The 13553-nt window shown below is 41.7% G+C and overlaps 2 protein-coding genes across 2 annotated transcripts in view; one reads left to right on the forward strand and one right to left on the reverse strand.

The window, feature by feature from the left end:
• The window catches only part of BCCIP (BRCA2 and CDKN1A interacting protein), a 17523-nt gene extending 5326 nt beyond the window's left edge, over positions 1-12197 (reverse strand). The window contains exons 1-6 of the mRNA XM_032787082.2: positions 12047-12197; positions 11287-11361; positions 10120-10200; positions 7860-7952; positions 5722-5909; positions 1862-2039 (exon numbers count right to left, since the gene is read on the reverse strand). Of these exons, the coding sequence (XP_032642973.1) occupies positions 1862-2039; positions 5722-5909; positions 7860-7952; positions 10120-10200; positions 11287-11361; positions 12047-12169 (738 nt within the window). The 5' untranslated portion in view covers positions 12170-12197. The remainder of the gene's footprint in view (positions 1-1861; positions 2040-5721; positions 5910-7859; positions 7953-10119; positions 10201-11286; positions 11362-12046) is intronic.
• A 37-nt stretch (positions 12198-12234) lies between these two features.
• The window catches only part of UROS (uroporphyrinogen III synthase), a 38699-nt gene continuing 37380 nt past the window's right edge, over positions 12235-13553 (forward strand). The window contains exon 1 of the mRNA XM_032787086.2: positions 12235-12645. The gene's annotated coding sequence lies outside the window, so the exon portion shown is untranslated. The remainder of the gene's footprint in view (positions 12646-13553) is intronic.

A 13553-nucleotide genomic window follows, 5' to 3' on the forward strand; every position in this document is an offset into this window, starting at 1 on the left:
GGTTTTGTGGCCTGCCTTGTGCAGGAGGTCAGACTAGATGATCATATTGGTCCCTTCTGACCTATGAGTCTATGAGTCTAAGAGCCATGGCGACACCAACTTGGAATTGAAAGTCCCTTTACTACATGCTGGTTTTTGGTCACTTGGTGAGCATAAAGTTCAAATTCAGGTCCAGGAGACCCTGCTACAAAAACAAAAACTCTTAGCTCCTTGTTACTCTTACACCCCACAGCAGTATTTCTTGCAGTCTCATAACGAATGTGCCTAGTCTTTCAATTTAAAGTTTTCCTCTTCTTAAATGACCAGTATTAGAATGACAGCCATTTATTAGTCTGCGCTAGGGAGAGAGAGGTGTCACGTGCCAATATTTTACCCTGTGTGCATTGCCATCAGAGAAGAAGAACAGGGAGCTCTTGATATAGCAGCAGTGCTGTGGAATAATGTTTTTAAAGCTCTGAAAAAAGTAAAGAACACAGAAAAATTCCATGCATTTCAAATTATATTTTAAATTTAATTTTCTGCATCCTCCTCTTTCTATATGGCTTGGGACCAGCAGAACTGAGTGGCAGGGTTACCTTCAGGAAATTATAAATAATAGCTCCAGTTCAATATTTTAGTGCTTTTTATTCATGTATTTGTCCCAAACAGAACATACAAAACAAATGGGATAGTGACATCCATACCTTTGGCTCTTCAGAAGATTTGTTCTGAACAGTCTTTTTAAATAAAAAAGAACAAAAAATAAATGGATGATTTGGGGAAGAGTACAATAGCAAAAGCAGCACAGATTCAGAGCTTTGAATCTGCCAAGTTTCTTGGGAAGAATTCTCAGAGCATAAATTTGATGTCTGTTTATGAGAAGATGATCTACTTTTTGGGGATTCAGAGGGGAAAATATTTATGTTTTACATGAATCGTGCATGCAGCGATTTGATTTGGTCCTTCATAACACCACAGATTTCTTTTTTCCTAGAAGCCTGAAAGATGCAATTGCTCTGATTCTTTGAATCATGCTCTTCCAAATAGTTATAACTTTTTATGCAGATTCAAATAGAAGACTATAGAGAGGGTACAACTGCCTCTGAACGAAAAGGGTTTTTTCCACCCCTAGGATTAAAAACCTTGAAGGGCCAATTCAGACCGTTAAACTCTGTGCTTCTGCTCTCTTCTGTCTATTCTTTTCAAAAACTTGGAAATTTCATTCACAGATCCTCAACCAGATGTTTCACTTAGTTCAGAATCCGTTGTCAGATCCCTTCAACATTACCCTCAAGATAACCAGTTAATTCTGTGTGACCAAGACACTGAAGGTAACAGCTGATCTTTCCCTTGAAGAATCTGTCTACATCAGGCATTTCTGGGAAGTCTCACACCATTACACTACCATTGGTGCAGCTCCAATGGTGGTAGCAACGGTGGGAGGGCTACTGTAAACAGAAGCGAGGCACATGCCAGTGCTTTTATCACCATGTCACTGAGACTTCTTGTAAATAAATATCCATAAATTAGTATAAAAAAGCCAAGTGCCATTTTATAATCTGCATCTGTAGTAGTGCAGCTCTCAGTGGTTTCCTTAAGGCAAAACATTGTTTACTTTGGTCAAGAGTTAGTGAGTATAAATATCCTACATTAGCAAAAATAGTTTGTGCATCTTTCAATAGTAATTACACAAAAAGCAGCTGGATTTAACTAAAAAGATCATTTTACCACTTTTTCATAATCACTGCAAGTCAGGTTTCTAAAGTGGCTCAGTAAGAAAGGCCATTGTTATTACTGAAAAAAAAGTAGAGTCAGAACCGCCATTTCCCTGCTGTAAGGAAAAATCAAGCAATTGGATTTAATGGTATCTAAAGTCTGTTACCTCATAAAAGAATTCTTCCTCTGCATTTGCAAACATTAATTCCTCTCTCTGCTGTGTGCTCTCTCCTCTCTTCTTAGAGCTGCGCTTTGCTGTCTCTGTAAAGGTCTTGCTGATCAGAAGGTAGTAGTAGCACCTTCCACATGGCTTATTTGTTCTTTGAGTTTCAGCCAATTCTTTCCTAAAGACAAATATTATTTACATAAAGAATATTTTAAAGTCCCATTAAATGCACACAAACCTCATAATGCAATAAGATACTCATGCTTTGCCCAATCTTCATAGTTGTCACTCAAAGAGCTATATTGACTTTATAAATGAGTTTATGGCAGTAATTTTCTTTGAAAAGTTCTCTGCAGTCAGTTACTCTTAAAATTACCACCAACAAAACCAATCCCCTACTCCTCATAATACATTTCTCCTGTTAAGGAACCCTCACTAAGGACACACTATGTTCTTGGGGTGGTAAATGCTTAGAACTTAATTAACTAAACACTCATCATTAACTACAGTTCATAGGAGTGGTTTCCTCCCCAGCCAAAAACTAGCTCATTTCTTTGATCCCCAGTTTTATTTATTTTTTGCCCCTTTCCAGAAGCCCTTAAAAATTACAAACTTCTGTCTGGCGAAGAAGACTGGATGTTCTCATCCCTCCCTTCGGTTGAGTGTGTTGCCACTGCAGTGCTGCAAGCCCCATCCAGTAAAGGAGCCCAAGACCTGAATTTTGATTGTGTGTGTCATGTTCCATTGGAAATAAACCTCAAATCTCCCCCAGTCCCTCCTCAGACAAGTCATTTAAAACTTTATCAAACAAAAAAGCAAAGAGACAGTTATAGGTTTTCCAGAAGTATTCATTTCTTAGAGATCGATATTACTACTTAAAAGAGCAGATGAAAGCACCCTAACAACAATGGTAGATTAAAATTAAATGAGACCTGGACCTTAGTCAAACAAATTCCCTGCTTCTTTCAACCCAAACAAATGAAAGGCCCCTTCCTTTACGAGAGTGCTCAGTTCCCCTAGCTTCTGAACATCTAAAGTCACTCTCTGCTCCCTAGTCCCCAGGATGGACAACAGCACTCTATGGCAGTGCACTCCAGCATATTCAGCCTCTGTGGCCTAAAAGACCCCTCCCAGTACAGAGCTAGGATTTATGAAGCCTACTTCTTTAATTCTGGATGTGTTAATATTCTATTGCCCGTTCCCTCTTCAGTAAGGCATGGATTCACCTGTGTAAATTCTTCTTCCACTGATGGAAGGACAAATGTGTGGTTCCATCTACTATTCAGGAGACTGGCCATTTCTGACTAGTCTTAGTGAAGGTGGGGAGGGAAAGAGGCTCTGATCACTGCTAATTTCAAGTCCTGCAAATCTTCAACTTCTTATAAATCTCATTATTTTACTGAAAGTCTCTCAACATTACCTAAAGACCCAACTCATGGAGCGATGTCCGAGCATCTCATCCTTCATTAAAAAAAGATATTTCTAGCCTTTATAATTGCAGATAAAAGCTAGAAAACGTGAACTATAAATGCTCAAATACTCGAAGGCAAATACAAAGAACCCCAAATCTACTGTTAAAAGCAATTTCTGAATGCTTGATGTTCGCAAGAACTCTCTCTACTAATGCACAATTAGCTGCAATTGAATCACTAAGCCAGTAATGGAAGAGTGATGGCTGAGAATGCGTATTTCTCAGTTTGTTAAAGAGTAACAGAATAAGGAAAAAACAAAGTAGATACTGCACCTTCATTGTGAGGCTCTCCCCTTTTACATTCTCACTGACATAAAGCTCATGTAGTTAAGAGCCAGGAAACATGTATCCCTATCATAATCACCATTACATTCTACTCAAAATACTTGGATCCCACATGTGGTGTTAAAAATTATTTCTATAGCTAAAAATTAAAACTATAGTGTGAAAATAAAATGGGGTCTAAACCTGTGTAAACTTTTTGAATCCTCATTTCTCTCCCAATTTGATACATTAGATTAAGAGACTAACCAGCTGATCTCCTTCTCAGTGTCTGGATGGTCTGATTGGGGATCCACATTCATCTCAACACACGTCTAAAACCCTTCACAGGCAACCCGACAAAATTGGGTCAGTCCTCTTAAGCATTCAGGACTCAGTATGTTGGACCACTCTCACCAATCAGGGAATGTTCTGGGGTAAGTCTAATAATATCCCCACAAAACCCTCCAATCCATCTCAGAAGGAAAAGCTCAAAGATCTTCCCTCATTTCTGAAGTGGGCAAGAGACCTATCTGGCTAGGCATCTTTTACAATTTCTTTTCTTTCCAAGATAAATCTTGGCTCATTCAAGGATGTACTCCTAACTCTTCCTCTTCTGTCACATAGCAGAAAATAAAAAACGCAGGAGTTAGAGACCTACCATTGTCTTGAGATAAATCCCCCCAAAAGAGAGACACAGTGAACAGTAGAAAGACAAGAACCCCCATCGTGGGGATAATCATCTTCTCTCAAAAGGCCTAAGAAAAAGAAAGTCCAAAGGCCAGAAGACACAAAAACACAGCCTCTTCAAACACTTCTGTCCATCTTTTTCCACAAGCTCCAGTGCCCATGCTGAAGTGTTTGCTTCAGATCATGAAAACTCCAATCCAGAGGAGCAGTAGAAATTAATTCCTGCAGATATATTTAAAACTGTGGGGAGGAAGGTGGCGGTCACTGAGATCGAGACAGAGAAAGATGATGAACCGGCTAAAGCCAAAGTCAAATATCTCCCAATTACAACCACAAAAGAATTTGCCATTCTCCTTCAAAGGAGTTATTAATAAGGAATGTGAAACTCCAAAGGGAAAATGGGAAAAGCACTGAAACTCCGAAGTGTCCTAGAAAAAAAAAATTCTCTCCTGAATAATAAGAGGAGATGAGACAAATGGGAATGGAAAGGGAGACCTAAACGAGAGAAAACCCATCCCTGTGGGAGATTAGGTAGTGTCTAAATAGGACTAGCAGGCAATGCTTCAAAGAAAACCTAAGTCTGGCATTTGGAAGTAGACAAATTAGAAGGGCCAGGAAGTGATGCGACCTGTGATAGGAAGAGTGGAAAAAAACAGAAGAGCAAAGGGTGTCCATTTTCCCATTAACATACTATCAGATTACCAGAAAGTTGTTTAAAAAAAACAAAACACACCCACCACACACAGAGAAAACCAGAAAGGATGTCCTGTCCTCTCTCTCATCTTACTACACCCTACATTTCAGTCAAAGCCACAAGCAAATTAGATTTTTTTCCCTTCCTTGACATCTCTGCTTACTATTTCTTTGCTCATTTCTTTCCAAATCATCTGTCTTGATAACACTGAACCCTGTTGGGAGACAAAGTAGTGCCTAACCCTCTACACTCATCTCAGATGCTGATTTAAGAAGTATTTCAATGGCTCATCCAGAGATTATGCACTTACAAATCTGCTGAAGCCAAGATTTCCATCCCAAAGGCTGAATTAATCACAGTAAACAAAAATACCTCAGATACTCATTATTAAAATGATGTAAGTTGTATAAATTTTTAATAAGCTTGCTGAATTTTCAAAACAAAGATCAACTACAATTCACACACTTATGTTCTAGAAGTATGTGGCATAATTTTAAAGTAGCTTCCTATTTCTTCAAGAGACGATTAGGAATTTTAATGCATAAAGAAGTAATATCAAAGAAATTAAAAGTCAATATCAAGGACCTTATATAAAACAATTGTATTTATTCTTTTGATATATTTCTTACTTAAATCTATGGTATCACTCCCACTCCTTCAACGCATTTCCATTTAAATAAGGTTTCTGAAGACATCTGAAGGAAAAAAATTACTGTTCAAAATCATGTTTAGAAAGACTCTTACTGAAGCTGCTGGTGCATGGGCAGAGCGATCTGTGGTGGTACGTTAATGAATCTTTCATTTAGTAGGAAGCCCACAGGCTTGGTGGTGTCATTTAGGAGCTTATCCAGCTGTTCAACCATACTCTGGTCACAGTTCTTCTCACACAGGCTTAGAATCAGCTCTTTTATTTGTTCAGCACATTGAGCACCCTAGGAATCAAAGGGTACATTTTCTTTACATTACAGCACAATTATTTACATAAGAAAACCTGAAAGTGAATTTCAAGAGAGTATTCAACAGGCCCGTGGGCAATTTCCTGCAATAGTCTCTAAAGTATTGTAGATTTTGAAAACCACCTCAAGGTGATGGCAGGCTGAGGTTCTTAAATGATAACAATGCAGCTATGAGTTACAACTCCACTCTGCATAATAACCATGAAAAAGGGGAACAACCCCAACAACTAATGAAACATGAAATGACGGATGGTCCAGTAGTTAGGGTACTAGCCTGGCACTTGAGTGACCTTGTCTGAATTTCCTATTCCATCACAGACTTCATGTGTGACTTTGGGCAAGTCATTTAGTCTCTCAGTTCTCCATCTGTAAAATGGGAATAACAACACTTCCCTACCTAACAGCAGCCACAGTAAAGACTGTGGGGCACTCAGATACCATGCTAATGAGGGCCATATAAGCAGTTACACTGTGACTTTCATTATTATTTTCATCTAAAATATTGTAACACATTCTATATGCAAAGGTATCAAGTTAATAGAAAAATGTAATTCAAAACATGAAAAAGAACTAATGATATAAATCACAAGATTAGATTAATCCAAAACCCAAGATGAGTTTATAGAATAATGAAGGGAATATATCTGGAATTATTAATTAAATATTGTTCCCTTGGATTTTGTATTTGGCCTCTTTTCACCCTGTTCTCTGCACATATTTTATCCCTTTTGACTGGGGTGAAATCTGCCAAAGAATCATCAGGTAAGTAAGTCATTGTGCCAGGTTGTCTGTATATTTGGCATGGTAACTTTTATTTTATGGTACAGGTGACATGAATGTCTTTCTAGTTGCCTTACAAATGCATTAAATATGTTTTTAGAAGACTGTAATGCATCATGACATGACCTGTACAATAGTAAGGTCTAACAGAAATATGAGCTTTATTTGGAAATTCTTAGTGGCCTGTCCAAAACTCACAGTGCTATTCTATTATTACAGTAAAAATGCAGCCTAACTGCTTGGCCACACAATGTACAGATGCTTTACAGTGTAACCCAGGGGTATCAAACTCGAACGACCACGAGGGCCACATGAGGACTAGTATATTGGCCCGAGGGCCGCATTACTGACACCTCCCCGCCCCTGCCGCCCTTGGCCCCGCCCCCACTCCACCTCTTCCCAATCCTTCCCTGCCCTCATTCCAACCCCTTCCTCCAAATGGGGGAATGGGGAACCGTGGCCAATGGGAGCTGCTGGGGGCGCTGCCTGAAGCAAGAGCAACACACAGACCCCTTGCCCTTCCCCATGTTCCGGTCGCTTCCTGGATTGGTGCAGAGGCAGGGCGGGTGGGCAGGCAGGCAGGGAGCCTGCCCTGCCCCCGGTGCATGTTGGGCCAGAGCCACTCTAGGTAAATGCTGGGGAAAGGCGGGGGGGCCATGAGGAGCTCACAGGCCATAGAAAATAACCCCACGGGCCACGTGTTTGAGACCTCTGGTGTAACCTTATAGAAACAGAACACAATTTCAGAACAATTAAATTATTGGTAGTATAAAAAGGCATTTGAGTAGACAGTGACAGGGGAAAAAAAAAAAAGAGAGAGACAACCATCAAGCCCAAAAACTTCTGGCTGAGCTAGAGTGGATCTTTTTGAAAGACAACCAGCCTTGATTTAGACTCTAGCTGATGAGCTCCCAGAGATGGAGAACCTCCTGTGTCCCTCAGAAGATTTAGTTGGGGATTGGTCCTGCTTTGAGTAGGGGTTGGACCAGATGACCTCCTGAGGTCCTTTCCAACCCTGATATTCTATGATTCTATGATCCGGCACTTGCCTTAATGTCTACAATGTAATTTTCAGTGAGACAGTATGAATAGAAAGCATTTTAATTTCTACATATTACCATCCAGAAGTTAACCAGTATTACAGACCTTCCTTTCAGTTAAGTTTAAGAGGCTTATGAAGCCAAAGACTTCGTCATCTTCATCATCATCATAACCACTTTCTTCTTGAACTTCTGCTTGCTATTTAACAAAAGTAAAAAAGGACAACTAATACCAAGCTGCTTTTTAAAACAAAACAAAACAAAAAACAGCATCATTATTCTATGTTCAGGATGTTTTATGCACATCTAAAAGCGATTATGCAAGTCTATGGAATTACTTAAGAGACAAGAACATTAAAAGTGTGAAAAATTGTAGGTTGTCTAAATAATTTATTCTCTTAAACCTTTATAAGAATATGATACAACCTCCAATTTTTACTTACTTCCAGGCAGAACCTCACTAATTCACACCAATGACTGGGAGATTCCCATATTCAGCTACTTGCAATGGAATTATTGTATAAAAACAAATTTTAAGAAAGAATATGCATATCAAGGTACTTCATTTATCTGACCAGAGTAATTTACTTTTATTCATAATACTTCAAAATGATAAAAAGTAACAGTAATAAATGTTCTGGGGCGTATTTTGTAAAAGTAATAATGTCTTTGAAATGAGACCATCTGACAGTTTTCTACTATTAAAACTCTCCTGAGCACTGGAGAGAGAAAAGTGTGTGTGCGCGTGCACGTGTGCGTGCGAGAATATTATGGAGTGGGCAGATTAAGCAAATGCAAATTACAAACTCTAGATTTAAATGATTAAGAAACAAAATCTAATAGACAGCTAGCAATTTCTTGGAGGAAGGAACCACAGTTCTGAAAATATGTTGGCATGACACGACAGTGTATTGTAATGGTCTAAGCGAATACCGCAGTTCATACTTGGAGTTTTATGGGTTGAGGAGGGGCAAGTTTTCATGTTATCATTTGCTTGGCATGAGACAGCTTTGCAAGGCAAGGTCAAAATAACAGTAGTAGTAACCTCCCTTTGCACTAGAAATAGAAATGCTTTTAAAGTAAATTATTTAGATTTAGAAAAACATAGCAGAATGCAGACCATAAAAATCAAAGTTTCTTTGCAGAGGGAGGGGCATCTTAGGGAGTTTATTTTATTTTAGAAATTGTTAATGTGTTTCAGTGAACATTTACATTCTCCCTAACCCAAGTAGTCCTAACAGCAGCACTCATACCTACCCAACCCTCTAGTCAAGATAGGAAGAAAGAATATGCAATTCCCCCTGCCCAGCTACATCATCCCACAAGTGTGTTAGAGGATAGGTTTTCATTAGGCTCTGCTAAATTCTTAGGAGATGTCCAATGAATGTGCACAGAAACAATTTTTCACTTGCTTATAATTATTTTCTTCCAATCAGAAACTCAAGACAGAAATTTGTTTGGTTCAGAGTTTTACCCAATTTTAAACTGGGGGGCTAGGGGAGAGGGGGTCACATTTTTTTAAAATGAAAGCTTCCTCTTCTACCTCACATACATAATACTATTTCTCAGCTACTCCAGAATTTCCCTCAATATCATAACTTCACCTCCCACTCAAAACAACAACAACAACAAAAAACCTCCTCATTTGTTTGAAATGAAGAATGGAAAATTTCAGCCTCAAAAGGAGAATTTTTAACAAAGTTATAAGCAAGAGAAAAGGGAGATTTGTAATAGGAGGTTATAAATAATGTTCAATACAGTGTTTTCTACTGTAAGTGCTATACCCCACCACAACGCTTCTTGTTAGTTACTCACAGAGACACAGGAACATGGATTGTCTGTAACACTTTGACTTCAGCTCAGACTTGATAAAGGGAACAGAAGAGTTCACTTATCACATCAAGAGCTGAGGTCATGCAAAAACTCCACTTGAACCTCTGAAAGCAGTGGTTCTCAACCTATTTATAATTGTGGGCTGCAGGTTGAGAACCACAGCACCGACCCTGCTAATACCCCCCCTTCCCCACAACCTCTATGCCCAGCAACCCCTGCCCAGAGACTCCGCCACAGAGCATGCCCAAGAGCAGAGTCCTGGGCCCAAGCAACCAGGTCCCAGACCCGCCGTGCCTGGATTTTCTAGCACGTAGTTGGGCCGCAGCTGTGTGCTAATCGGGCCATGGGTTGAGAACCACTGCTCTAAAGAGTGGATTAGAACATGAACATACAAATGACATCCAAGTACTTTATGTTGCAACAGCTTGAGCTCTAGAACTCTTAGCTACATGTATATTATGAAAGGGACGTCAATTATTCCATTCCAATTTAAAATTATACTGTGCTGAATTAGCAAGAATGGAAGCCCTTACCTTGATAACACTCCCAATGTGATTCTGTTGTATTAATATGTCAGTTAACTCAGCGATATTAACTGGAGCTTTTAGAAATAGCTAAAAAAAAAGAACAAGTACTCTGAAAACAGTCTAAAATTTTCCAGTTGTGAACTACTTATTAAAACTTGGATCCTTCTATGAACCTCCTCCCAGCCTGCTCCCACATATTTTTGGAGGCAGCTACAGTGCTCATTACATGAAAACATTAGGACAGCATTAAGAAGACAGGATCAAAATAAAATCTCTTTAAAATAATCTGTTTATGTTCTTATACCTTGCTCTTAACCTCTGATCCCATTCAGTACATTTATCGCTTATTTCCTTACCCTGGGTGTAGGACTTCAAGCACTAATAAAGCTAATTTGCCCCAAGTTGCCTGCAGCACCAACTACTCCAATGTCTTCAAATCACTTTGCATTTGGTTTGTCCTCTTCTGTATTTAATCCTTTCAATTCTGGCACAGTCTGCAAGGGTATGGCTACACTTGGAATTTCAAAGAAGTGTGAGTGTGGTCGGAGCGGCAGTGCTGGGAGAGAGCTCTCCCAGTGATGCATGTAAACCACATCCTTTACGGGTGTAGCGTGCAGCGCTGGGAGCTGCGCTCCCAGCACTGCCGCCCTGATTACACTGATGCTTTACAGAGCTGTATCTTGCAGCGCTCAGGGGGGTGTTTTTTCACACCCAAGTGCGAAAGTTACAGCGCTGTAAAGTGTGAGTGTAGCCATACCCCAAGTTTGTTTGAGACTGAATTTGAAAAAAGAGGAACCATCAATTAAGAGAGGCAGAAGCAGCCAAATAGGGTGCAGATAGGTACTTTTTAAAGCTACAGTTGGTCAAAAAACCCTCTAGAAATCCATGAACTGGGATACAAATCTCCGGAACCACCACTGCTTGAAGATTGAAAATAATGAGAAAGAAGGGACTATGGTCTATCTGGGTGTGCATTGTGGGTCACAGATTGGAACCACTGCATTTAGACAAATGCATGTTGTAGCTGTAATTATTCACGTCTTCATCTACTGAGGCACAGTAAAACATTAAATCGATACTAGTAATCGTGCCTGATGACAATTTAAGGCTGTGGAAGCTATTTATTAACAGAAGAAATCTGAATAGGAGCAAGAAAGAATATTTTGAGTCTACCTGTTGCAGTAATTTTTTTATCCCATCATAGTCATTATCTGATATCGAATGTGCTTCAAATTCAACATTCACTTCCTGTGAATAAACAGAAGACAGCAAGTATCACACATATGGTTGACAAGCAGAATCTCTCTTAAAACAAAGTTAAAACAAAACTGTATGCCTTTTTTCCCCTCTACTTCATGTCAATCAGCTTAGGGCAGGGAGTTGGGGTGCAGGTGGGGTTTGGGTTCCGGCCCGCTCCGGTGTGGCAGCGGCACGCACCGGGGCCAGGGCAGGCTTTGGCCCCACGCCCCTGGAGTGGGGGGACGGGGGGGGGGCGGGACACAGGCCTCTGCGTGCTGCCCTTGCTGCGCCTCCAGGTACCTCCACTGAATGGTTCCTCATTCCCGGCCAATGGGAGCTCGGGAGGGGGGACGGGAGGCAGTGCCTGGAGGCAAGGGCAACGTACAGAGCCTTTTCCCAAATTTGCAGCTGAGGAAACTGAGGCATGGGCGGGTGAAGCGTGTAACTGGGTCTAACGGGCTGAGGTTAAGAAGGGGACAGGGAGAAGAAAAGCGTAGCCCCGGTGCTGGAAGAAGTGGGGGCAAGGGGAAGAGGGGCAGCAAAAGTGGGAGGGCGGCCCTGGCAAGGGGGCAGTGAGACTGAAGGGCTCCGGGACCAGCGGGAGGGGAAGGCGGAGCGGGCCCCACGCGGGTGGGGCGGCTCTAGCTGGCCCGCGAGCCCGCAGAGCGGGGCCTCCGGCCCTCTCGCCAGTCACCTCGCTGACCTCTTCCTCCTCGGAAGCCGAGTCCCGCTGCTCCGAGTCTGACTCCTGCTCCTCCCCGCCCGGCTCCCGGCGCTGGGGCGGCCCCGGCGCTCTCCGCTTCGCCCGGGTAGCCATGCCGCTGCCCCGCGCAGGCGCCCCGGGCCGGAAAGCCGCAGCGCGGAGAAGGCGGTGCGGGGCGCACGGCGAGCCCGGCTAGCGCCGGCCTCCGCCGCACTCAGGCCGCTGAGCGCGGGACGGCCCGGGCGTGCCCAGCCCAGGGGCTGTGGCTGCGGAGCGGGCCGGGGCGTGGTGCGCTGCGGTCGGGGCAGTTAAGAGGCGTCCCGGAGGGGGCTGAGGGACCTGGAGATGGGGTGGCCGCGGCTCCGGGTGCACAGGGACTCGGAGCATGGAAACACGGCAGGGTGCGGTGAGGACGAGGGCAGGCAACGTGCAGGCCGGGAGCTACGATCTGCGGGCCATGGCGGCAGAAATACCGGCTCTGCAGCGTTGTGCGAGGTCTAGGAGCTTGACAGCAGCATAACTTAGCAGAAGCCCTGCTGAAAATCGGCCACTCTGTCACAAGGGATTGCAAAACCAAAGGGGTTTAAATGGTATGAATAAATAAAATCAACTCTCCGTTTTCAAGGTTTCTTTTTTGTTTGTTTCTGTAATTTCGTAGTCCTGGGAGGTTTCTAGTATAAGTGGCATGTTACGTGCTAGATAAAACCTTAATTTCTAATGTAAAAATGAAGCAGAATCGTTCTCCTCACTTTTTAGGCCTCCATTATACATCATGCAAAAGCAAAAGGGGCAAAAGACCCTCCCTGTCCCTCTCCCCTTTGCAGGTCACCTTATACAATTTACATTAGCACTGAAGAACAATCTTTGTAGTGATGGTGTTTTGAAACACCTGTGAAGGAGGGAATAAGCCAAGGGTGGAAGATTGGCGTCCATTACTTGTTTTAAGGCAGGGATAATCAAATATTTTTTGTCAAGGTCCAGATTTCTTGCTCAAGGCATAGTCAAGGTCCAGACTCCAGAGAAAAATAACAATAAATAAATAAAATTAAAATTAGAGTCTGTTCAAAAAGCATCTGGTGGTCATTTTAAGGGTTTGACTTTTAGACAAAGAATTGGCAGTGGGAACATTTCTGTTTCATTTCCGACTTCCAAATGTAAATCGACAACCACTGATTCTTTACAGAAACTTTTTTTTAAATGTTGGTCACAAGTTTCTGTTATCTCTGGACAAATGGAGATAATCTAAAGGAGTGTAATGTTTAAGTATATGTGGGAACACACTGAATATATCACCAAGAAAGTTGTATTATTCATGTATTTCCACCATTTCTAGGATACATAGGACTCTTCTATACAGCAGAAATGTCTCATAGGGTTCTATACTCTTTCAGTTTATTCAGCAGGAATCCAGCTGTTCAGAATAATAATTCATTAGCCAGTTTCAGGGGCTCCTTCTCAGAGTCTCAAGGACTTGAAGAATCCATTATAAATACAGATT

Source organism: Chelonoidis abingdonii, chromosome 15, assembly GCF_003597395.2.
Source record: "Chelonoidis abingdonii isolate Lonesome George chromosome 15, CheloAbing_2.0, whole genome shotgun sequence".
Lineage (NCBI taxonomy): Eukaryota > Metazoa > Chordata > Testudines > Testudinidae > Chelonoidis > Chelonoidis abingdonii.